The sequence below is a fragment of the Lepus europaeus genome, chromosome 2 (assembly GCF_033115175.1).
Source record: "Lepus europaeus isolate LE1 chromosome 2, mLepTim1.pri, whole genome shotgun sequence".
NCBI lineage: Eukaryota > Metazoa > Chordata > Mammalia > Lagomorpha > Leporidae > Lepus > Lepus europaeus.
This window is the reverse complement of record NC_084828.1, coordinates 124,024,796-124,052,163: the sequence shown is the minus strand read 5'-3', so window position 1 is coordinate 124,052,163 and position 27,368 is coordinate 124,024,796. Positions and strand designations below refer to the sequence as shown.

The 27,368-nt window shown below is 38.4% G+C and overlaps 1 protein-coding gene across 1 annotated transcript in view; it reads left to right on the top strand.

Annotated features, from left to right (window-relative positions):
• Positions 1-27,368, top strand: part of LEKR1 (leucine, glutamate and lysine rich 1) — a 215,314-nt gene that overhangs the window by 58,429 nt on the left and 129,517 nt on the right. The window contains exons 4-5 of the mRNA XM_062178384.1: positions 9,893-10,012; positions 16,079-16,254. Coding sequence (XP_062034368.1) covers positions 9,893-10,012; positions 16,079-16,254 — 296 coding nt within the window. The remainder of the gene's footprint in view (positions 1-9,892; positions 10,013-16,078; positions 16,255-27,368) is intronic.

Sequence of the window (27,368 nt, the reverse complement as noted above, 5' to 3'; positions counted from 1 at the left end):
AAAAGACTATAAAATAAATAAATAAACCTTTAAAAAAAAATCGAAGCCAAAGCACACAGAAAAGGTTTCTGTATGTAAATCTGTCTCCCTAGAGACCCAGCAATGGAATTCATGGGTCCAAGAATATGAACGTTTTGGGGGACAGCATTGTAGCATAGTAGGTAAAGCTGCCGACTGCAATGCCTACATCTCCTGTGGGCACTAGTTCATGTCTAGGCTGCTCTACTTCTGATCTGGCTCCCTGCTAATGGCCTGGGAAAAGCAGCCTAAGATGGTTCAAGGTGCTTGGAACCCTGAACCCACATGGGAAACCTGGACATTATGTCCATCTGGATAGTGAACCTGTAGATGGAAGATCTTGTTCTTTCTCTGTCTTTCCCCTTCTTTCTGTAACTCTTTCAAATAAATAATTAAATCTTTTTTTAAAAAAAGAATATGTACATTTTTAAGCTTCTTGATGTATAGTTTCAAAATGTATTACAAAAACAAACTATAAAAATTTGTGCTGCAACAAATAATATAGGAGAATGCTATTTCATTGTAAATTGTCAGTATAGGGTATATTTATGTTCTAAAATTCTTTGTTAACTTTTTAGATTAAAATATTGTTTTAATATCCATTTATTTGACTTTTAATAATTATTTTTTGGTCTTTACTCAGGATATTTCTTCTTTCTTATTTGCCTACTTATTGTCATTTTGAATGTACAAATGTGGAATCTGTAGATATAGAGAGGCTACTGTATTTCAAAATGATGATAGCACTTAAGACAATGCTCTGTATAAACTGATTTTATTAAGAACACTTGAAAATGATGGAAATTTTAATTTTTTTCCAAATGGTCTTTCATCCCATTAACTTTAAGAAAAATATAGGAAAACATTTTGCCTCCATTTTGTGAAATTATATGTCAGCCCTACAATATGAAATTATGTGTTTGGGGCCGGCGCCGTGGCTTAACAGACTAATCCTCTGCCTTGCAGCACCGGCACACCAGGTTCTAGTCCCGGTTGGGGCGCCGGATTCTATCCCGGTTGCCCCTCTTCCAGGCCAGCTCTCTGCTATGGCCCGGGAAGGCAGTGGAGGATGGCCCAAGTCCTTGGGCCCTGCACCTGCATGGGAGACTGGGAGAAGCGCCTGGCTCCTTTCTTCGGATCAGCACAATGTGCCGGCCACAGTGGCCATTGGAGGGTGAACCAACGGCACAAGGGAAGACCTTTCTCTCTCTCTCTCTCTCTCTCTCTCTCTCTCTCTCTCTCTCTCTCACACTATCCACTCTGCCTGTCAAAAAAATAAATAAATAAATAAAAAAGAAATTATGTGTTTGGTTTTTATTGTCAGGATTTAGATTTTTAGTTTCTATATTAGTAAAGCTTATGAGTATCATAAGTATTCAAAGAAAAATCTATTGTTTTAATACACTGCCTGCCTGTTAAAGAGATCAGAGGAGAATAAGGGTGTGTTCAAAAACTGAATACAATTCAAATGAGATTAATTAAATTAGGTTAGTTTAAAAAGCAAAATTGGTTCACCCCATGCAAAGTATCCTTTTCTTACCATTCTGGGTACTTTATGTACAATGATAATGTACAGAATAATGACAGTCTGATATAAAATTCAAGCTATCTTAACAAAAAGATATTTCAGTGAATAAGACAGAATTTTGTAAGAAGGTATGAATGGGTATCATATTAGTTTTCTAAATAAAAGTAGTAGAATTTCGCTCTAGGAAATTAAGAATTTATATAAATAATTTTGTTTTAAATATTACTGCTGTTCTGTATGTTTGTATGTTAGTGGCATTTCTGATCCTGTGCTTTCATCTGTTGACATTTTGAAGTTGAATAGCTCCTGATAATAGGTAAATTGGCTTGGTTTCTGTCTCTGTGGTTTCACAAAGTGCTTATGACTTCTCTTTGAAATAAGAATTCTTTTTAGTTTTGTTGAATCCTAAGTGATTCATCTATCTATAATACTTAGACTACCCAACCCCCTTAGAAGTATTCCATTCTTTCTTGAAAGGTAATTTAATTTTATGAATGCATTTAGGTAGTGGTTATTTCCAAAGGAGCATTACAGAAACCACTTCTCATAATTGGCAGTTGTATGTCAATTTCTGAAATTCGTTTCCCAAGAACTTCTGAAGTACTGCCTTGTTATGATTGATCTCTTTGTTGAAGTCCTAATTTTCCCCTTGATATTCGGATGCCTTTGTCTGCCAGACCTTGATAGAATGTAATCCTGAAAAATCCCTCCACTTCATTTCTTCAGATCCTGAACTTTCCACCTGTCATCTTTGATTGCTGCAAAATAGTTTGAGAGAAAGAATAAAAATAAATGAGTCTTTAGAACCAAGAGCTTGACAAAAAAGTGTATAGGTTACAGGTGGTAAAATCTTCAATACTGAGACTGGCTTTCTTGTGTGTTTTCTAAAGTGTTTGATTATAGAAAGGAGGAAAGTTAAAAGAGAGTTTTAAAGTATTTTTGAGACATTTTCCTTATGAATAACATTAATAGATAATCCAGATAAAAATAATTAACAAGGAACTGTAATACCTTTCTCTTATTTGTTTTATGTCTCAGTGTTTCTCACATGATCTGTTTTCATCAAATTGACTAAGAAAAACTGGGAAATAGATAAGGGCAATAAATGTGCTTGTTCTCATGGATTTGTTGGCAAGAGAGTTAAATACAAGTCATCTAGCTCTCAGTACAGGACTGTCTCCACTAGAACATGCTGTTAATGCCCACTATTTTCAGGAACACTCTCTGACTAGACAACATCATGTCCTTACATCAACACAGCGTCCAAATTCTGTGCAGAATTATGAATGCTAGAGAAAACTGTGTGCTTGCACAGCACATACTGTATTGTAATATTTTGTGAACTGTTTATTTCATAAAGTTTATATATATATATATTTGTGTTTATCAGTTTGATGTGAAATAAGTAGACTTAGCATAGCCAAAGCATTGTGAATTAACATGACCAAATTCCTCAGGGACTATAATCAGAGGGCTTGAGATACTTTATATTTGCTTGTAAAATTCATTTGGGAAATTTTTTAAAAAACCCAGTGACCTTGAAATGTTTTAATGTGAATGTTTCAAAAAATTATTAAAAGCAAAATTTGTGTAAAAAAAGAATTGTTTTCTGTGGAAATCTTAAGAGTTGGAGTGGGCTTTTATTAAGGAATATTAATATTTTATTAAGGAATATTTAATAAATATTTTCATTCAGCAACATATTAAGCTTATATTCCACTCAGTAATAAACTTAAATTCCTTTCTAATATTTCCAGATTTTTTCTATTAATAAACCTTAGATATATTTAAATACTTATAATGAAACTTGCTCATTTTTAAAAAAAATTCTGATTTTAGATTTTCAAGCAACATATAACTATACTTTCATTGTAAATAATTTAAATATTGCAGCAAAACTAAAATCTTGTGATCAACCTTCCAAATCCTGGTTCTCTTCCTAAAGTTAACCCTACTGTAATGATAGTGAAAGGTTATTTTCATTCTTTTTCTGAAGTATATATGTGTGCATATAGAACTATGATAAAAATACTTGGTTTCATGTCATGTTACCCTAAGTCCAGCTTGCTTTTTTCTTTTTCTTTGGTGATACATATTGGCATTTTTTCCTTTCCAGGACATAGAAATCTATTTCAATTCCTTAAGAAATATTTTGCACAGTATTCTGTATGACCATAGGCAATTTACCTGTTGATATATTGAATTGTATATTGGAGTATATTACCATGATGGTTGTTTACTTTATTTTTGCCATTAAGACCATTATTATATAAGCTCCAAAATTTAAAAGATGTCTACTCTTTCATACCATAATTTATATTACAGAGACATTTGACATGTACACCTACTCATTGTTTATATACAAGTCATTCTTTTGTGAACTTTTTTAAAGATTTATTTTATTAATTTGAAAGGCAGAGTTAGAGAGACAGAGACAGGGAGAGAGAGAGAGTAGAGAAAGAAAGAGAGGTCTTCATTCGCTGATTCACTCCTCAGTGGCTGCAATGGCCGGGTCTGGGCCAGGCTGAAGCCAGGAGCTTCTTCCAGGTCTCCCAAGTGGGTACAGGGGCCCAAGCATTTGGGCCATCCTCCGCTGCTTTCCCAGGTGCATCAGCAGGGAGCTGGATCAGATGTGGAGCAGCCCTGACTCAAACCAGTGCCCATATGAGATGCTAGGATCACAGGCAGCAGCAGCTTAACCTGCTATTCCACAGTGCTGGCTCCTGAACTTTTAAAAGATTTATTTATTTATTTGAATGGCAAACTGACAAAGAGAGGGAGAGACAGGAAGGGGTGGGGAGAGAGGGAGAGAAAGAGAGAGGAGGGAGGGAGGGAGGGAGAGAGAGAGAGAGACTTCCATCCACTGGTTCACTCCCCAAAAGCCCACAGTGTCTATGGCTGGGCCAGGCCAAAGCCAGGAGCCATAGACTCCATCCAGGTTTCCTGCATGGGTAGCAAGCATCTGAGTACTTGACTCATCATTCATCTCACAAGGTGCATTATGAGGAAACTGTATGGGAAGCAGAGGAGCTGGGACTTAAACCAAGAGGCACTCCCATATGGAATGTGGGTATCTTGAGCAGCAGCTTCATTTGATATACCACAATGCTGGCACCTAAACTTTTCATTTTGAAATAATTTTAGGTTTACAGAAAGTTGAAAAAGAGTATAGTTCCCTGATATTCCTCCTCCCCAATGTTAGCACCTTGTATATAACTATGCTACAATTATAAAATCTAAGAAAAATGTCATTGTTGCAAAAGAGTTAAGTAACCTACAGACTTTGTATGATTTTTTTTTCTACTGATATCTTTTTCTCTGTTCAGGAATTCAGTCTGGAATCCCACATTGCATTTAGAGTTCATGGCTTCTTAGTCTTAGATCTGTGATAGTTCCTCAGTCTTTACGTGTCTTTCATGACCTTAAGGGTTTTTTTTTTTTTTAAAGATTTATTTATTTGAAAGTCAGAGTTACACAGAGAGAGGCGGAGAGAGAGAGATGTCTTCCATCCACTGGTTCACTCCCCAGTTGGCTGCAATGGCTGGAGCTGCGCCGATCTGAAGACAGGAGCCAGGAGCTTCTTCCGGGTCTCTAATGCAGGTGCAGGGGCCCAATGACTTGGGCCATCTTCTACTGCTTTCCCAAGCCATAGCAGAAAGCTGGATTGGAAGAGGAGCAGCCGGGTCTCAAACCAGCGCCCATATGGGATCCCAGTGCTTCAGGTCAGGGCATTAACCTGCTGCACCACAGCGCTGGCCCCGACCTTGACACTTTTGAAGATCGTTGGTCAGTTATTTTATAGACCATTCCTAAATTTGAGTTTGTCTGATGTTTACATATAATTATGTTGACTTCATTTTTGGCAAAGCTACTATAGAAGTGTTACACCCTTCTCAGTGCATCATATCAGAGTGTATATGACTATGTCAATATTTCTTTTATTGATGATGTTAACCGTCATCATTTGACAAAGTTAGTATTTCCTAGGTTTCTGCACTCTGAAATTATTATTTTCCTCTTTGTAATTAGTAAATGTCTGAGATACTTCAAGTAGATACTTTGAGACATGGTTATTTTTTCTGAAACTTTCACTTGTTTTATAAGCAACTGTCAGTAGAGTTTGTCCACATTAGTTAGTACCATGCTTTCTAATGATAATAATTTTTCGTTTCATTCCTTCTACATTTATTTATTAACTGGAATTTATAGATGTCTCTTCCCTCTCATTTATTTATTCAGTTACTTATATCAAAATCATAAATCAAAAAATAAAAATGAAATTATTCATTTTTATTTTGTGTGTTACAATATCCAGTGCTATAATATTGTAGATTGTAATCTAATACTTAACACTTATTTTGTTGTTCAGTTGTTCCAGTTTTGAGCATTTAGAAATGCTTCTGGTTCCCAGGTCATATCTTTGCCTTTCCAACTTGCTGCCCTCCTCTGTTGAGCTATTCCTTACTTTTTGGCACCATGAAATGTCCTCGACTTATCTTGAATTTTCCCCGCCTCAGTCCTGGAACCAACCGGTTAAGATGCTCTGATTTCTTTTATTGGAGGATGGCATTTAGAAACCAAGATCTGGACATTAGGTTTCTTCACTGCTGCTGGGACAACCTTGCTGCTGAACATTTATCTTTTGTATCTCTTTGCCTTAGATATGATATTCAAAGTATTAATTCATTTTTAAAAATATTTATTTGAAAGAGTTACAGAGAGAGGTAGAGACAGAGAGAGGTCTTCCATCTGCTGGTTCACTCCCCAGATGGCCACAGCGGCCGGAGCTGCGCCTATCTGAAGCCAGGAGCCAAGAGCTTCTTCCAGGTCTCCCACGTGGGTGCAGGGGCCCAAGTGCTTGGGTCGTCTTCTACTGCTTTCCTAGGCCATAGCAGAGAGCTGGATTCGAGGAAGAGCAGCTGGGACTAGAACCAGCACCCATATGGGATGCCAGTGCTTCAGGCCAGGGCTTTAACCCGCTGTGCCACAGCACCGGCCCCTAATTCATTGTTTTTTAATAAATGCATTTAAAGCTATAATTTTCCTCTGAGTACTTTGATATATAGTGTTTCCATTATTTCTAAATAATTCATAAGTTTCATTTTTTTCTCTTTATTCCAGCAATTATTGGATAATTTTAAATTTCCATATATAGATTTTTTTACTTCTTTCATTTTTCATGTCATTATTGTTGAAAATAAATGTGCATGAGTAATGTTTTTGTTTTCAATTGTGGGCAGTTACATTGGTTTTTTTGTGATTATACCATGATTAATACATTTGTTCCCAATTATGTCAAAATATCAATAACACAAAGTTAGTTGTGTTATTAAATTCTCAATAGTTTTACCTATTTTGTCATATTTCTGTAACCTTTTCAATTTTTGTGTAGAAAAGGATGATCATGAACTCTTGCATACTCATTATGATTATTAATTTATTTTCATTGTAGTTAAAACAATTTTATTTAGGGCTAGACATTTGGCATAGCAATTAAGATGCCACCTGACACTGTGTCCCCTGTCAGCATGCCTAGATTCACATCACAATGCCACTTCCTATCCAGCGTCCTGCTAATGTGCACCTTGGGAGACAGCAGGTGATGATTCAAGTAGTTTGGTCCCCACCACCCTGTGGGGGATTTGGACTGAGTTTTGGGCTCCCAGCTATGGCCTGGCCCAGCCCTGGCTATTACAGTCATTTCGGAGTGAACCAACAAATGGAAGATCTCAGTTTGACTTTAGCTCTCAAGGCTGTTTCTGTCTCTCTGCCTTTCAGTTTATTTATTTGACAGATGCAGAGACAAAAAGGGACAGACAGATAGGCAGAGAAAGCTCCCATTCATTCTTTCCTCCCTAAATGCCCACAACAGACAGGACTGGGCCAGGCTGAAGCCAGGAATCAGGAATTCAACCTAGTGTTGTATGTGGGTGGCAGAGACCTAACTACTTGAACCATCACCTGCTTCCTTTCAGGATTCACATTAGCAGGAAGCTGGGATCTAGTCACCATGATATTGATTATGGGCATCCCAGTTGCTGTCTAAACTGTGAGGCCATGCACTGGCCCCTTCTCATTGGATTTTTGAATAATTTTCTTTATATTTTTGAAGGTATGTTTTTGGGTATGCAAGAGTTCGTGGTCATTGTTTTTCTGGGTGTCTTGACCTTTTACTCTTTTGGTGCTGCATCCCATATGACAGTGACTGAGTCCTAGTGAAAGTAGAACAAAAAGTAATAAGTGGTAAAATGGTAGAAAAAGTGTAAGAAAATTATAATGTCTGTCTGAGAGGTCTTGTATCCAAAATAATAGAAAATTGTTCCCAAAAAGGGGAAAATGGAGAAGAAGAAGTTCAACCTAGTGGAAAATTACTAAAAGTAAAGAACATCAGTTTCTAAAGCTGGTCCTTACCAAGTGCCCAGCACAGAGCATGACAGAGACTAATGTGATGACACTGTGTCATCAAATTTAAGAATCCCAAGGAAAAAGAGAAAAAAATTCTTTCAGAAGGATTTCTGAAGTGGGAGGGAGATGGGAGACCTTACCTTTCATCAGCATCAGTGGAAATTAGGAAACCCTGGAACAGTACCATAATTTTCTGCTAAATTTTTGTTTCATCTACGATTCTGTATCAGTCAAACTGTCCATTCTGAGATAGAACAAAGGCATTTTGAATGTCAAATTTCCCTCACATATACACAAATCTTAAGGGTTTGTTCTACTCAGTAAAGTAAACCAGGAAGGAAGAACCAGGAACTAGGAGAGCTGGCATAAAAGAGAGATGGGGACAATTCATGAAATGACAGAGAAGCAAAGTCCCAGAATGACAGCTTTAGCCAAACCAAAGCATACCTAGACTAGAGCAAAGGAGTGGGCAACTCTTGGAAGGTTACTTCCTGGGAAAGAAATAATATGGAAAGATTATCGGATGTGTGTGAAGGTATTGAGAGGAGAATTTTGCTTCTGTTAAAGTTCGAAAGGAGAATCAGTGATAGGTACACAGAAATCAACAAAAGAGAGTTTTTTATTCTAAGGACCATAAAAGTTGTTTCAGAAAATAAATATAATTATGGCATAACATGTGGTTCACCAGTGAAGAATAATGTAAATACTGAAAGTAGTTTAACGAAAAGTGTTGATTCAACCATATAGGGAAGATAAGAAATAGAAAGGAAAGGTGAGTTTATGTATGTTGGGTAGTATATGTGTAGAAGGGTCAAGTCTTACTGACTGACCACTTCACCATTCATTTCCCCTTCTGAATTAGTAACAGAACTATGAATTTGTATGGTGTCCACTTTCTCCAGTTAAAGGACTACACCTCCCAACATCCCTTGCAGCTAGGTGTAGCCATGTATCTAAAGTCAACAGAACTATTCAGTGGTATTTCCAGATGATTGACCTTAAAAGGATGAGCTATATATGCAACATGGGTGTGTATGTATTAATATATATATATTCTAGATTATATGGTATTCTAGATAATATCTATAATGAAATGTTAAGATATAGCAGGGTAAACTTGTTATTTCCTAATATAAAGCTAAATACTAGATGAAACAAGAAAATGTATTTTTCTTTTTAAAAAATATATTTATTTTTATTTATTTGAAAGGCAGAGTTATAGAGAGAGGGAGAGACAGAGAAAGAGAGAGATCTTCCATCCACTGGTTCACTCACCAAATGGCCACAATGCCAGAGCTGGTCTAATTTGAAGCCAGGAACCAGGAGCTTCTTGCAGGTCTCCCACGTGGGCGCAGGGGCCCATGAACTTGGGCCATACTCTGCTGCTTTCTCAGGTGCATTATCAGGCAGCTCAATCGGAAGTGGAGCAGCCAGGATTCAAACCGGTGCCCATGTGGGATGCCAGTGCTGCAGATGGCAGGCAGTTTAACCCACCACACCACAGTACCAGCCCCCAAAAATGTATTTTTCTTACTATGTTTTTCTTATAACCCTTTCAGTGATACTTGACATTTTAAACTGTGTCCCTGTCTTTAATGAAAATTAAATTAATATTTGTTTAGTTATATTTTAATTAATTCATTTTTGCATGCTAACTGTAAAAATTTGAACAGTAAAAAAAGAATATAAAGTAAACCTTCTGTCTCTCTTCAATATTCAAATACCTTTTCCCCTGCCTATAACTTCCATTCTTACCTCCAGAGATAATGACTCTTCTATGTGTCTTTCCTTCTTTGTTTTATACATTTATATAGCATATATATATAAAGATGCATAGTTTTCTTATTTTTATTTAAATTACTTATTTCTTGTAATTTAAAACTAATCCCCATGAAGGAAAGATTTAATCTTTTAATGGATACTGTTTCTTTATGTTTTTAGAATTCAGGATGCAAGAATGCAGTTAAAAAGTCAACAAAATGAATTCCAGAGAATACAGAAAGAATTGAGTCATATGCAACATGAATTAAATATTAAACACAGACAATTGCAAGTCTTCAGGTAAGATTATCTTGAAAGAACTGAAATTTATAAAGAATGAAAAGATGCATTTAATTACTAATATTATAATCAAACAGTAATATGATTTCTGTTTAGTATGATTGAGAAAAATAGAAACAACTTTACTTTTTTAAAAAAATTATCTCAGTTGAGTAGTCTTGCTAATAAAATTTAAATTGGTCAAATACCATGTCCTTTTTCTTAAAAAATTTTATTTATTTGTTTGAGAGGTAGAATTATATATAGAGACAGAGAGAAAGGTCTTCCGTCCCATGGTGCACTCCCCAAATGACCACGTGCCAGGAGCTTCTTCCAGGTCTCACACAGGAGCAGGGGCCCAAGCACTTGATCTGTCTTCCACTGCTTTCCCAGCTGATTACAGAGTGCGGGATTGGAAAAGGAGCAGATGGGACTCAAACTGGCGCCCATATATGATGCCAGCACCATAGGTGGATGCTTAGCCCACTATGCTACAGCTCTAGCCCCAATACATGGCCTTTTAACACCTTGTTCTTGTTCTTATTTTGCAGTGACATTTAGAATGAAAACACATTTTCCTTATAACAGTGTACTTTTCTATTTGATCCCCTAATTGATAGTCCAGTGACATGAAAAGTAATAGAGGAACTTCTCAAATTGTATTAGTATATCTCCTTAATTTAGAAATTCCCAACATAAATAATATTGTCTGCCTTTTTTTTTGTTTTTCTTTAAATATGTATTTATTTGAAAGAGTTACAGAGAGAGAAGGGGAGAAAGAGAGAGATTTCCCATCTACCTGTTTACTTCACAAATGACCACAATAGCCAGGGCTGGGCCAGGCTGAAGCCAGGAGCCTGGAACTCCATACAAGTTTCCCATGTAGGTTGGAGGGGCCCAAGTACTTCGATCATGTTCCATGGCCTTCCCAGGAGCACTAGCAGGGAGCTGGATCCAAAGTGGAGCAACTAGGACTCCATCCAGCACTCAAATGGGATACTGTCATTGCAGGTAGTGGCTTAATTGCTATGCCACAACATGGGCCCTGATAATTCTGCTTTTATAGAATCTTTGGAGGATTTATAATACCTAAAGATAAAATCCAATGTTGTATAGCAATTAAGAAATACATTTTTTTAATTAAACTTTTATTTAATGAATATAAATTTCCAAAGTACAGCTTATGGGTTACAATGGCTTCCCCCTCCCAAAACTTCCCTCCCACCCACAACCCTCCCCTTTCCCGCTCCCTCTCCCCTTCCAATCACATCATGATTCATTTTCAATTCTCTTTATATACAGAAGATCAGTTTAGTATATATTAGGTAACGATTTCAACAGTTTGCCCCCATATAGCAACACAAAGTGAAAAAAAAATACTGTTGGAGTACTACTTATAGCATTAAATAAGAGTGTAGAGCACATTAAAGACAGAGATCCTACATAATATTTTTTTAAAAAAATTAATTTTCTATGCCATTTCCAATTTAACACCAGGTTTTTTTTTTATTTCCAATTATCTTTATATACAGAAGATCGATTCAGTATATAATTAGTAAAGATCTCATCAGTTTGTACCCACACAGAAACACAAAGTGTAAAAATACTGTTTCAGTACTAGTTATAGCATCACTGCACATTACAACACATGAGAGCCCATGAGAGTATTGTAGGCATGGAAAGCCAAGATACCATGGAAAAGAAAAAAAGAAGAAGACCTAAATGAAAGATCTCTGTGAGTGAGATCCCAGTGGAAAGAACAGGGCCATCAAAGAAGGAGGTACCTTTCTCTGAAGGGAGGAGAGAACTTCCACTTTGACTATGACCCTATCGGAATAAGATCAAAGTCAGCGAACTCTAAAGGCTTCCATAGCCCTGGCAACTCATGAGAGGGAGATTACTGACGCCATGAACAGGAGTGTCAAATTGTTAAGTCAGCAACAGAAGTCACTGTGTACTTACATCCCATGTGAGATCTGTCCTTAATGTGTTGTCTAAGAATTACATTTTTTTTTAATGATAGAGAATATATTGAGAATGTCTATGAGGAAGAATAACTACTTTTTGAACTGAGTAACTTAAGTCTTAGAAAAGGGAAATAAGTTAAATGAACATGCAAATAACATAGATTCAAAATGACTAAAAATACATGCTGGGTAAGCATTTTGAACAGTGCTTTTTATTTTTAATCTAATCATTACCAGAAATGTTCTGTTAAGAAATTCTCTGACCCAATAATTTTTATGCATTATTGTAATAACCTACTGGGCATCAACCTTTCTTAAATGCCTTATATATAATTGATGCTCAGTGAATAGCTGTTGAAGAATGACATATACTCACAAAATAGATGACCATTTTTGCCATCAGAAATCCTTTTGGCCTTTTCTTAGAAATCTGATATTAAACCAGAAGGATAAACAGCACCCAGGTGGCTCCAACTCCCCTATTTCATTTAGAACCATGAGTGTTCATTCTCGGTTCCTACAGCAACCTTGGCCCAAGTCTTCCAAAGAAGTCATATCTTTCTTATTTGCCAATGCCACCATGGATGGTAGGATTACTAGATGTTATAGTTAGACTGGGAATACATTAAGTAATTACTGCTGCTTCAGATTATTATGGGATTGATATACTTGATCCTCATTCACATTTTTGCATGTCGCTTTCAGTATTTAAAAACTTTAAAGACACTAATATAGATTTAAATGTTATTTTTATTCTGTACCCTAATTATATTATCATTTTGAGTTGTACTCTTTAACCTCTTATTTTGTTCACATATTTTCAATAGATCTGTGGTTTTTGTTCATTTTTAGTTAAAAGGTCATATATTAGGAGCCTGGAATCAGATCTCTATATATAGAAAAATAATACTTTTTGGGGCTGGCGCTGTGGTGTAGCAGGTAAAGCTGCCACCTCCAGTGCCAGCGTCCCGTATGGGCGCCCAATCGAGTCCCGGCTGCTCCACTTGCAATCCAGCTCTCTGCCATGGCCTGGGAAAGCAGTAGAAGATGGCCCAAGTCATTGGGCCCCTGCACCCACATGGGAGACCCAGAGGAAGCTCCTGTCTCCAGTCTTCGGATTGGCGCAGCTCTGGCCGTTGCAGCCAATTGGGGAGTGAATCTGCAGATGGAAGACTTCTCTCTCTCTCTCTCTCTCTCTCTCTCTCTCTCCTTTTCTCTCTGTGTAACTCTGACTTTTAAATAAATAAATAAATCTTTTAAAAAATAGAGAAAAGTAATACTTTCTAACAATAATTTTGGAAGTAACTATTTAGCACAAGTTAAAATTTGTGATAGATGAATATAAATAATTACTGGTTTTGTTTATATTCTCACTGGTAAATCACTGCATAGGAAAAGGCATACTGGTAAAAGGTTGTAGGGTTCAGTGACTTTTGTTGCATCATTGAAAGCTGATTTTAAACCATCTTAGTGATTCATTTAAAAATATCTGTTAAAGTGTAAAACTTTGTGATTGCTGTGAATAAAGAAAATGAGTTTATAATCTCCGCTGCTAGAAAGGTAAAGGAAAGAATCAGGAGTTTTATTTTTGGATCTCAGAAGGAAGTTTCAACAAATCAGTGAACTCTGTTTTGGGGTCACATTGCTCTTTTTAAATTCTTCTCTCTTTTATTTAATGACAGTGGGGTTTAATCACCCAGCCTCCAGCAAAGTATGCTCCCCACCCCCCAACCCCCCAGCATTATTTCCAGCCTGTCTTTTGCAAGGGAATGGTGAGGAACAAGTGTGATGTGTCTCAGTTGGTTTAGCATAGTTGCTTTCATAATAGTGTCTTTTGAAAATGGAAAGTAACTTCAGGAAGTCGCTCTAGTATTTGCATTTGTATATCTACTTGTAGGTTGTGGAGCAGTCTGCCCTCAGTAAGGAATCCTCAAGTGTTAGGCTTAGACTCCTCTGTATTCTTGTCTCTTAGCAGCTGTGTCTTGTCTTGCTTCTACCTCACAGAAGAAGTTAAGGTCACCAATACAGGCTGTTTCATTGTGAATCACTGTGTTTCAATCTCTCACTCAAGACTTCCTTCCTCCAAGGTTCTGGGAAGGTTCTGGGTGAAACTAACATGGTCTGGCTGGAACTGGTTAAAAGTCATCTTTTCAAGCCAGTTTCCCCTTATGTCCCACTTCTGATGGTGCGTCATTGGGGTAGTTACAGACATTTGAGAAACTTGAGTAAGGGAGCATTGACTTGGGAATACGCTATTATAATTGCCATTTGGAAAAATATTTTTGAAAAGATTTATTTATTTTATATGAAAGGCAGAGTTACAGAGAGAGGCAGAGGCAGAGAGAGAGGTCTTCCGTCCACTGGTTCACTCCCCCAGATGGCTGCAATGACTGGAGCTGAAGCCAGGAGCCAGGAGCCAGGAGCTGCTTCTGGGTTTCCCACATGGGTGCAGGGTCCAAGCACTTGGGCCATCTTTTATTGCCTCCCCAAGTCATAGCAGAGAGCTGGATGGGAAGTAGAGCAGCCAGGATTTGAACCCATGTCCATATGAAATGCTGGCACTACAGGCAGCAGCTTTACCCACTTCGCCATAGCAGCAGCCTCTGGAAAAGCTTTAAAATATATTTATTGGAAAGGCAGGGGGACAGAGACAAAGAGAGAGCTCCCATTTGCTGGTTTACTTCCCAAATGCCTGCAGTAGCTGGGCCTAATCTGGGCCAAATTGTTTCAAGTTATATCAACCGAATCCATAAATAGATAAATTTTCAATGAAAAATTCTTAGATAATTTGATAATCCAGTGAAGAGGAGCCAATTATTCAAATACATTAGAGAAATATTTGTTTCCTGCTAACTTTACAAAAACTGCTGCTGTTACCAGAGAAGCAAAGGGTCCTTGTCTTTGCACAAGAAAGAATTCAGGCGTGAGACAGCAGGGGAAAGCAACATAGCAAGGTTTATTAGGGTAGGGACGTCTCTAAGAATGGATGGGCACCTCCAGACAGGACCTGAGAGAGAGTGCATAGTGCACATTTAGGCTGGGGTTTTTAAGGGGATGGGTCTTGCCTTCCCTCCCCCTCTCCTTCTTCTCCTCCCGAACAAAAGGACTTGTTGGATGTAAATACAAAAAATTGCTTTCTGAGTTTTTCCCCAAAAGTTATCAGACAGGGGAAGCCTGGCTGGCATCGCCCCGCCTTAGAGGAAGGATGTTTATCAGACCAGGTAGAAGGGGCAGGACCCCCTGGAAGGTCATCAGGATCCGGGCAGGACCTTGAAGATGCTGGGCTTCTGGAGCTTCCACAGTGGGTGCTGGTCTTCAGGCCTTTCTCATACACACATAGGCTCAATTTCTGACTTCCTACCTAACGACACCATCTATGAAACTGGGGTAGATGGGAAGAATGGTATCAAAAAATTGAAGATTCTCTTTTTAAAAACTCTAAATTTTGTTCGCTAAGTATTGTTATAAATTCAATAGAAAGCAAGATTACTAGAATAAGTCTATACAAAGATGGTTAGCTAGTCTTTTCTTTGTAGTTAAAGAAATGGCCAAGGGGCCGGCACCGTGGCGCACTAGGTTAATCCTCTGCCTGCGGCACCAGCATCCCATATGGGCATGTGTTCTAGTCCCAGCTGCTCCTCTTCCAGTCTAGCTCTCTGCTATGGCCTGGGAGGGCAGTGGAGAATGGCCCAAGTGCTTGGGCCCCTGCACCCACTTGGGAGACCAGGAAGAAACACCTGGCTCCCGGCTTTGGATCAGTGCAGCACCGGCCGTATCGGCCATTTGGAAAGTGAACCAACGGAAGGAAGACCTTTTTCTCTGTCTCTCTCACTGTCTGTAACTCTACCTGTCAAATAAATAAATAAAATATTTTAAAAAGAAAAAGAAAAAGAAATGGCCAAGTGGAAATGAGCTGGAATGACCATATCCCTGAGTCTACCTGAAGTTGTTCCTCTTTCTATCTGTTGTTTCAGCATCATTTGAGTAGCACTTCCTTTTACTTTCAGAATTGTCTCTGTTGAGACATTAGACTGTATCATCACTCTAAAACCACTTTTGAAGAAGTATTTGTGATTATGTTTACTATTTTTTAAAATTCCAATTTTTTATTACCTTACAGTCAGAGATCATTGGAATACAACTATTTCTGGAATAAGACTCTTTCTTTACTTACCTTTACTAAAAGAGAGCTAACCAGTATTAAAACGGAAGTATATGACAATTTTCAAAACTGGACTTTGCTGAAAGGAGAAGTTTTTCTACAAATTAAATCTATAAGTGAAACAGCATTGACAGGTTTGTTAATTATATTTAGAACATAATTTTTTTCTGTAAATGATACATCATAAGGCATGAAATACTGATATTTAATTTTATGTGATGTGATGAGAATTGAAATTGACATTTAAGCCTGCTATTGTTTGGTAGATTGCATGACAATTGAAATCTGTTTTGTCGCTGAAATCCAGTGACTAAAGGTAGATCAAAGATAAAGCTGTGGTGAATTTATCTTGAGCTATAGCCAGAAATCTGATTTTTCTTATTAACTATACCAATTTTTATTTTAAAAAGCTTTCTTCTCCTAATGGCTGAGTAGCACACACTAGATAGGCCTTTCCACAGATTTCTGAACAAAATAACTACTAAAAATGTTGGGTGTTAACCAAGCATATAATGAAATAATATAAGAAATTGAAAAAGACAATAAGTGAAAGACGTCAATCTGAAAAGGCTACCCACAGTACTATTACAACCATGTGACATTCTGGAAAAGGCAAAACTATGAAGCAAATAAAAAGTAGCAGTAGTTCCCAAGAGTTTGGGGCAGGAAAGGATGAATAGGTGGAGTGCAGTGGATTTTTCAAAGTACTAAAACTATTCTTATGATATTATAATGATGAATATATGTCATTATATAGTTGCTAAAACTCACCAAGAGTGAACCCTAGTGTTCACCATGAATTTGGGGTGACAATAATGTGCAGTGTTGACTCATCAATTGTAACAAAGCAACCACTCTGTAGAAACACAGAGGGTATGTGAGTGCTCTCTGTTCTTTCCAATCAATTTTGCTTTGCATGTAAAACTGCTCAGCAATTAACCTTCTCTCTCCCTCTCTTTCCCTCTGTCTCCTTATATCTGTCTTTCAAATCAATAAATAAATTTTCTTAAAATTAGCCTATTAAAATAAAAAAAATTGAAAGAATAGCATGGCCCTAGATGGGTTTCTCTTCTCTCCTCTCCTCTCCTCTCTTCTTTTTTTTCTATTAGAGAAAGGGAAGGGCATGTTTTGTTCCATGCAGGAAAACTAAAAATCTCATAGGAATCTATGGTCTTTATGGCCTAATGCGTGGAGAATAGAGATCAAGGTGGTTCCAACCTCTGAGAAGTGAGGGCATACCCCAGAAAAGAGGCAGCTGAGAGGGAGAACGCAAATTTCGTATGTAGATACTTTTTCCAAATCTATGTTATATCCTGGAAATACATGTGCACAGGAAGAATAAGTAGCCCATGTAAGACTAAAATAATTGATATTTTAGATGTCACCTACCCCAGTGGAGACCCCAGTTTGAGTTCAACTAAATTATCTACTTGTTAGTACAAAACAATATAAAAAGTAAGTACTCTTAGAAGGAACATAACAAAATCCAAAGTCTCCATAGCATAATATCTATAGTGTTCAAGATGCAATTCAAAATAAATTGACCTTGGAAGAAACAGAAAAATACTTCCCATACTAAAGAGTAGACAGTCAATACAGACCAAACCCAAGTGGATCAAATGATACATTTAGCAAACCAGAATATTAAACCAACTGTTATAACTATGTTCAAGAACATGAAGAAAAATATGCTAGTATTGAATAAAAAGATAGAAAATCTCAGTGAGAAAATGAAAAATTATAAATTCAAGAATTGAGAAACACCCATTTTACTTTATAGATGTAGTATTCAGGCTGGCGCTGTGGCATAGTAGGTTAAGCTTCTGCCTGTGATGCCAGCGTCCCATATGGACACTGGTTCTAGTTCTGCCTGCTCCTCTTCCGATCCAGCTCTCTGCTATGGCCTGGGAAAGCAATGGAAGATGGCCCAAGTGCTTGGGCTCCTGCACTCACGTGAGAGACCTGGAAGATGCTCCTGGTTCTTGGCTTCAGATAGGCCCAGCCATGGCAATTGGGGAGTGAATGAGTGAATGGAAGACTTTCTCTCTCCATCTCTCTTTCTGTCCTTTGTCTCTCTCTCTCTCTCTCTCTCTCTTCCTCTGTCTGTAACTCTGCCTCTCAAATAAATAAATAAATGAAGTATTGCCTAATTCTAGTTTCAAAAATAAAGGCAACTAAGATAATTAAATTTAGAAGAAAAATACAAACTATGAAATAAAAATTCACTGAATAGAATTTTATAGCACTGTATTTGTAGAATAAGAGTCAATGAACTTTAAGATCTATCTATAGAAATTATTCACTTTGAAGAGAGGGGGGAAAATATACCTGGGAACAATGAACAGAGTCCAACAGAGTCCTCAGGAAAGAATAAAATGGGATATAAATAATAAATATGACTCCCTTTTCCTTTGAATTTCTCTAAAATCTGCATGCTCCTAGAAAACAAGAATTATATAATACAGAGTTTATAAAGTTGTTAAGTGTTACATATGACAGTGAAAGCAGGAGGATGGAGGGAAGGGTAAATTGTTTTGCTCTTTTTGTATTTAATGTAATCTGGTAAAGTTTTCATACTATTTAGACTAAAAGAGGGTATATTTTAATTCCTAGGTTAAACCATTAAAAAATAAGCACAAAGAGATGTCACTGAAAGGTTAATATATAAATTAAAAAGTATCTAATAGTCTAAATCAGTGTAGTACAGGCATATGGAACAAAATACAAAATAGCCTGGTGAAATGGCCCCTGCTTATGTGATCATTTGACTTTAGATAAGAACATTAAAACAATTCAGTATGAAAAAAGAAAGTCTTTCAACAAATTGTGCTGCAACAACTGCATACCCAAATGGACAAACATACCTCAACACTACCTCACACCACATATAAAAAGTAATTGAAGACAGATCATAGAGCTTGATATGAAAGATAAAACTATAAAACCAGTAGAAGAAAAATAAAATACCTTCATGACTTGATGGTAAAAGAAGGGTTTTGGATACTATATAGAAGTAGGAACTATAAAAGTACAAAAATCGATGAAGTAATCGTCATCAAAATTAAGAACATCTGCTTATCAAAATATGCATTTAAAAGAATGAATAGGTATGATATGTAGGCAGAGGGAAACACTTCAGGTTCATGAAGGAGAAACTGGCAAAGGGTCACCCAGAAACTATAAGTGCCTTTTCTTCTAATTTAGATCTAAGTTCAATATTAGCTCCTCAAAAAGATCTTTGCTGGTCACTCTAAAGTCATTTTCCCTTATAGTTCTTCTAATTTTTTATTTAATTTGAGTAGTATTTAATTGAGTAGTACCATCAGAAATATTAACTGCTTCGTAACTTGTTGTTTACTGCCAGTTTCCTCGTGCTAGGCCCAGAGTTCCTTGAGGACAGATTCTGATTGCTTTGCTGAATGCTTTGTTTCTAGTGTTTTGAGAAAATTGTGCCCGTGACATAGGAGCTACTCAGTGAACTATGTGCAACTGAAATGAAAGTATTCTCAAATTTCATTATATTACTGATCATTATTATATTTTTTAAACCTCTGAATATTTTCTAAAGTTTTTTTGTAATGCTCACATGTTACTTCTGTAATATGGGGACAGAAGAGAGACTTCATCTATGAGCTACACTTGCCTGAAGGATAAGAACAAAATTTTTTTTGTGGGTTTTTATGAGTAGAATAATTCTTATTTGAATCTTTAATACTAGTTTGAAAGTGTTTTATTCAACTTCTAAGGGAGCAAATATAACAACTTAATTCTCTATTTTTTCATCAAATTCAAAAGCCTTCAAGCAAAATGTAGAAACTATAGAAAAAAGACTAAAAAAGAAGTTGACATTGTCTGCCATCTTATTACACAGAGATATCCACTGCTAACATTTTGGTATAGAACTTTCTAAGCTTTTTTTTTTTTTTTTCTTTTACTGTGCATAGATATATACATTGAAATATAGTCATGCCAACTAACTATGTTGACATAGTATTTCATTATACAAATGTATTTTATTTAAGTAGTTGTTTATATTCATAAACATTTAGATTGATCATAGTTTTTTTGCTATTTTACTTAGGGCTTCAGTGAACATATTTATACATATATTTTTATGATCTTGTCTCATTTTTTTCTTTACATAGTTAAGTCCTAAAAGGAATTCCAGAGTGGATATATGTACCCATTTTGCTTTTTATTTGCAAATAATGTTACATTTACATTTTACCTAACATGAGAGAAAAGAATTAGTTTTCAGTCCTAGACTTTCACATTTACCATTGGAGTAAATCACTTCTTAAGAAGTTGGAAGCTTTTTTAGAAGTTCCAGGTGGTGATTACAGTACAGAGGTAGAAATACATACACAGAGACAGGATATTCATTTCCCAGGCAAGAACTTAGTAAACACAATAGATGGAGAATATGAAACTGAAGCTTTATTATTATAAGAATCTTTTTTTCCTTACTGAGTGCTATCAGCACTAGTCCTAGGACATGGATGTGTACAAACATAAACAAGTGTGTGTAAAAACTTGAATGGTACTGATGCTTGTCTTTTTAGTTTCTTTGATCAGTTAGAAAACACTTTAAATTTAGCAACAGCTCTAGTAAATGCATATATAAAAGTTCAAAACATGAAATTTTAGGTAATAAGTTATAACCTAAATTTAAGTAAAGAGGGGCTGGTGCTGTGGCTCAGTAGGTTAATCCTCCACCTATGGTGCCGGCATCCCATATGGGCGACTGGTTCAAGTCCTGGTTGCTCCTCTTCCCATCCAGTTCTCTGCTGGGCCTGGGAAAACAGGAGAAGATGGCCCAAGTCCTTGGGCCCCTGCACCCACGTGGGAAGCCTAGAAGAAGCTCCTGGCTCCTGGCTTTGGATTGTTGCAGCTCTGGCCATAGTTGCCACTTGGAGAGTGAACCAGCAGATGGAAGAAAAGACCCTTTTCTCTGTCTCTCTGTCTCACTGTCTGTAACTCTACTGTCAAATAAATAAATAAAATCTTTTAAAGGATTTAAGTACAGAAAGTTTTGAATAGATGTAATATTTTCAAAGTTTAATTGTGGTGAAGCTTGAGAAACTATCATACTTACATATGAAAGCACAACCTAGAATTTAAGGTTATAGGTCTACACTGTCCACTATATCTGCCAGCTATACCTGAATAGCACTTGAAATATGGCCTTGTGTTCAACTGAGAACATTTTATGTATGTGGAGTTAAATAAAATATACTATAGAAATGAAATTTACATGTTTCTTTTTACATTTCATAGCATAGCTACTAGAAATTTAAAATTACATATGTGGCTTATGTTATACGTATTTATTTTGGATACTGCTAGTACAGGTAAAAAATAAATTGAATTTTTCTGAACTTTAAAAATATTGAAATTATAATATATTCATTTTTAAAGAAATGATAAGGACAGTGTGATTTATATCTGAAGAATACTTTGCAAAATCATTCTTATTAATGTTTCCTGTTCCTAGTGTGTTATCTTATTTGATTCATCTTCTACTTAAATTTAATAAGCAAAGTATATTCAAAATCATTAGTGTTAGAACTGTAGGTAAAAATTAGGAAGAATCTGCAGGAGGATATGAGCTTCTTGGTAGCTTTGCTTTTTATAAGCCTGCCTTCAGACTGGAGAAAGACCATACAAGCCAACATGTCTCTGCCAGTCTGTGTTGGCCTCTGTCTTATGGATTTTAATTATTAATTATTTTTTAAAGAAATTACTGTCTGATCTCTATGTTTTTAGAAAATATTTATTTATTTGTTTGAAAGGCAGAATGACAGAGAGGGAGAGACAGAGACAGAGAGAGATCTTGGTTCACTCCCCAAATGGCCACAACATCTGGATCTGAGCCAGGCTAAAGCCAGGAAACTTCATCCTGGTCTCTCAAATGGGTTGTAGGAGCTCAAGTACTTGGGCCATCTTCCACTGCCTTCTCAGACACAGTGACAAAATGCTGGGTCAGAAGCAGAACAGCTGGGACTCGAACCAACACTGCTATAGAATGCTGGTGTCACAAGTAATGGCTTTACCCAGTGTAACACAATAATGGCTCCTTCAATTCTTAATTCTTTTTTTTTTTTTTTTTGACAGGCAGAGTGGACAGTGAGAGAGAGACAGAGAGAAAGGTCTTCCTTTTTGCCGTTGGTTCACCCTCCAATGGCCGCGGCGGTAGGCGCGCTGCAGCCGGCGCACCGCGCTGATCCAATGGCAGGAGCCAGGTGCTTCTCCTGGTCTCCCATGGGGTGCAGGGCCCAAGGACTTGGACCATCCTCCACTGCACTCCCTGGCCACAGCAGAGAGCTGGCCTGGAAGAGGGGCAACCGGGACAGGATCGGTGCCCCGACCGGGACTAGAACCCGGTGTGCCAGCGCCACAAGGCGGAGGATTAGCCTAGTGAGCCGCGGCGCCGGCCTCAATTCTTAATTCTTAAAAGATATATAGGTATCCTAAGAGCGGGGCTGAAGAGCCAGAGAGCTGAAGTTCACATCCGAGTTCTGCTACTTATAAATAACTAGATGTCTCAGTGTCTTCATCTGTAAAATGAGAAAATACACACACACACACACACACATACAATATGCCTAGTGTAGTAAAGAATCAAGATATCTTAGCTGTCACTATTTTATGCTTTTTTATTTTAAAGGCCATCTTCCCTTTTTTGTGTTAAATTCTCACGTATGTTTTCTAAGTATTCATTTTAATGGGCTTGTAGATTTTTCCTAAAGGAACAAAATTAATATTTTTCACCAATGGTTTCTTTAAAAATATCTATAATCATACCCACAAAAATATGATCAACTGATTTTTGAAAAGAGTTCACGAGTGATTCAATGAAGAAAGGGTATCATTTCAACAAATGATACTGGAGCAATTGGATATCCTTAGGCAAAAAGAACCTTGACTTTACACCTTACACAAAAAATAGCTTCAAGGGGCCGGCGCTGTGGCGCAGCGGGTTAACGCGCTGGCCTAAAGCGCCGGCATTCCATATGGGCACCGGTTTGAGACCCGGCCCGGCTGCTCCACTTCCCGTCCAGCTCTCTGCCATGGCCTGGGAAAGTAGTAGAAGATGGCCCAACTCATTGGGCCCCTGCACCCACGTGGGAGACCTAAAAGAAGCTCCTGGCTCCTGGCTTCAGATCGGCACAGTTCTGGCCATTGTGACCATCTGGGGAGTGAACCATCGGATGGAAGACTTCTCTTTCTCTCTCTCTCTCTCTCTGCCTCTCCTGTCTCTGTGTAACTCTGACTTTCAAATAAATAAATAAATCTTTAAAAAAATAGCTCAAAATAGGCCAGAAATTGCAATTGCTAAGACATATTGTAAGTGCATTTTCAATTTTAGAGAAATTCATAAAATTATTTTCTAAACTTGATGTGTCTTTTTAAATTTTTTTAAAAAATTTATTTATAAGCATTGCAAATAGAGAGAGATGGGGGGAGAGAGAGAGAGAGAGACAGACAGACAGTGAGTCTTCCATCCACTGGTTTGCTCCCCAAATGGCTGCAACGGCCTGGGCTAGGTCAGGCCAAAGCCAGGAGCAAGGAGCCTTATCCGTGTTTCCCACGTGTGTGCAGGGGCCCAAGCGCTTGATCCTTCACTACTTTCCCAGGCACATTAGCAGGGAACTGGAACACTCATATGGGATGCTGCCACTGCAGGTGGTGGATTAACCTGCTATGCCACAACGTGTGCCATTTTGTGTTATTTTACATTCCTACCAGCACAATGAGGAGTGATCTAGTTTTTCTAATCCTTGTCAACACTTGGTGTGTTGTTTTTTTTTCTTTTTTAATTTTAAACATTCAAATAGATGTGTAGAAGTATCTCATTGTGGTTTTATTTTGTATTTCCTTGATAGCTAATGATATTGAATGTTTTTTCATGTGCTTATTTGCCATCTTTATGCAGGTAATTAAATTAAATGAGGTCATTAGGATGGGCCTCAATCCAACCTCACTAGTGCATAAAAAGGAAGTTTTTTTGTTTTGTTTTGTTTTCCGAAAGATTTCTTTAATTATTTGAAAGGCAGAGTTACAGAGAGGCAGAGGCAGAGAAGGAGGGAGAGAGGTCTTTCACTAGCTGGTTCACTCCCCAAATTGCTACAATGACCAGAGCTGAGCCAATGTGAAGTCAAGAGCCTGGAGCTTCTTCCAGGTCTCCCATAGGTTCAGGGGCCCAAGAGTTGAGCCTTGTTTCACTGCTTTCCCAGGCCATAGCATAGAGCTGGATCAGAAGTGGAGCTGCAAGCGACAGCTTTACCTGCTGAGCCACAGTGCCAGTCCCAAGGAGGAATTTTTTAAAAGATTATTTATGGGGCTGGGACTGTGGCACAGTGGGTTAAACCCCCAGCCTGAAGTGCCAATATCCCATATGGGTGCGGGTTCTAGTCCCTGCTGCTCCTCCTTGATCCAGCTCTCTGCTATGGCCTGGGAAAGCAGTAGAAGATGGCTCAAGTCCTTGGACTCCTGCACCCCTAGGAGATCTGGAAGAAAAACTCCTGTTTCCTGACTTTGGATCAGCTCAGCTCCGATCATTATAGCCATTTGGGGAGTGAACCAGTGGATGGAAGACCTCTCTATCTCTGTCTCTACCTCTCTCTGTCACTCTTTCAAATAAATAAAAATAAGTCTTTTAAAAAATATTTATTTGAAGGGTAGAATGACAGAGAGAGAGAGAGAGAGAGATGATCCTTCATCCGCTGATTCGATCCCCACATGGCCACAACAGCTGGGGCTGGTCCGGGCTGAAGCCAGGATCCTGGAACTCAATCCAGGTCTTCTGTGTGGGTGAAAGAGCCCAAGCACTTGAGTCACATTCTGCTGCTTTCCCAGGTGCATTAGCTGGGAACTGGATCAGAAGTAGAGCACTCGGGACTGAAACCAGTATCCTATATGGAATGCCAGCATCACAAGCAATGGCTTAATCTGTGCTACAGTGCTGACCCCAAGAAGAAGAAATTGTTATACCTCCTGCCAAAGAGAGAGGACCATAAAGACACTGAGAAATGGCTGGTGCCGTGGCTCAATAGGCTAATTCTCTGCCTGCAGCGCCGGCACCCCAGGTTCTAGTCCCAGTCAGGGCGCCAGATTCTGTCCCGGTTGCCCCTCTTCCAGGCCAGCTCTCTGCTATGGCCCAGGAGTGCAGTGGAGGATGGCCCAAGTGCTTGGGTCCTGCACCCCATGGGAGACCAGGAGAAGCACCTGACTCCTGCCTTCGGATCAGTGCGGTATGCCAACCGCGGCTGCCATTGGAGGGTGAACCAACGGCAAAGGAAGACCTTTCTCTCTGTCTCTCTCTCTCACTGTCCATTCTTCCTGTCTAAAAAAAAAAAAAAAAAAAAAAAAAGACACAGAGAGAAGACAGCATTTTCAAGCTGAAGAGAGACCTGGAACAGATTCTTCCTTCACCAACCAAAACGATTTATAAATTCATTGTAATTCCTATTAAAATACCAATGACATTCTTTATAGAACTAGCCAAAACCATCCTAAAATTTATGTGGGAGCACAGAAGACCTCAAATAGCCAAAACGGTTGGTGTTATAATACCTGATTTCGAGACAGCGCTATAGTACAGAACTGTAGTATACAGAACTATAGCACAGAACTGACAAAAAAAACAGATACATAGCTAATGAAACAGAATAGAGATCTGTTAGAGATCAAGGTAGAGATTAACACATGTCCACAGCCAACTGACTTTCAACAAAGAAAGAATAGCCTCCTTAATAAATGCAGCTGTGAAAACTGGGTATCCGTATGCAGAAGACTAAAACCTGACGACTCCCCAATTTCTTTTTTTTTTTTTTTTGACAGTTAGACAGTGAGAGACAGACAGAGAGAGAGAAAGGTTTTCCTTCCATTGGTTCACCCCACAACTAGCTGCTTTGGCCGGTGCACTGCGCCAATGAAGCCAGCAGCCAGGTGCTTCCTCCTGGTCTCCCATGAGGGTGCAGGGCTCAAGGACTTAGGCCATCCTCCACTGCCTTCCTGGGCCACAGCAGAGAGCTGGCCTGGAAGAGGAGCAACTGGGACAGAATCTGGCACCCCAACTGGGACTAGAACCTGGGGTTCCAGCGCCGCTGTGGAGGATTAGCCAAGTGAGCCGCGGTGCTGGCCCCCAATTTCTTACCATGTGCAAAAGTCAGTTCAACTCAAAATTAATCACGGACTTAAATATAAGACTTAGAATAATGAAACTACTAGAAGAGGCCGGCGCCATGGCTTAACAGGCTAATCCTCTGCCTTGCGGCGCCGGCACACCGGGTTCTAGTCCCGGTTGGGGCGCCGGATTCTCTCCCGGTTGCCCCTCTTCCAGGCCAGCTCTCTGCTATGGCCCAGGAGTGCAGTGGAGGATGGCCCAAGTCCTTGGGCCCTGCACCCGCATGGGAGACCAGGAGAAGCACCTGGCTCCTGGCTTTGGATCAGCGAGATGCACCAGCCACAGCGGCCATTGGAGGGTGAACCAACGGCAAAAAGGAAGACCTTTCTCTCTGTCTCTCTCTCTCACTGTCCACTCTGTCTGTCAAAAAAAATAAATTAATTAATTAAAAAAAAAAAACTAAAAGAAAGCAGGGAATTCAATACAACTTTAAGGTGTAGGCTATGATTTTATGAACAAGACCCCAAAAGCACAGGCAACAAAAGCCAACTAGACAAATGGGATTATATCAAACTACGAAGACTGTACAGCAAAGGAAATGACAGAGTGAAGAAGCAACTTGCAGAATGGGCAAAAATATTTATCAGCTATTCATTCCTAGAACATACTAGGGTACTTCAAAGAGTTTGTGGAAAAATGGAAATAAAAGATAAGGCAGATATGGGCATCTAGGGGTTAAGATGTTGGTTAGGATGTCTATGTCCCAAATTGGAGTGCCTGGATTTGATCCCTGGCTCTGGCTCCTGATTCCAGCTTCCTGCTAATGTGGACCCTGAGAGGCAACAGTGATGGCTCAAGTAATTGGGTTCCTGCCATTTATGTGGGAGAACTGGATTAAGTTCCTGGCTTCCAGCTTCGATTCCCCTGGCCTGTGCAGGCATTTGGATTGTGAACCAACAGATGTGAACTCTCTGTGTGTATGTCTATCTCTGTCTGCTTCTCAAATTAAAAAACCAAAACAAAACAAAACAAAAAAAAAAGGCAAAGCAAAATTTGAAATTTGTACATAGTTTCTTCATAGTATGCATTCTTCATAAACTTTTTGAAGATCTCTCATAT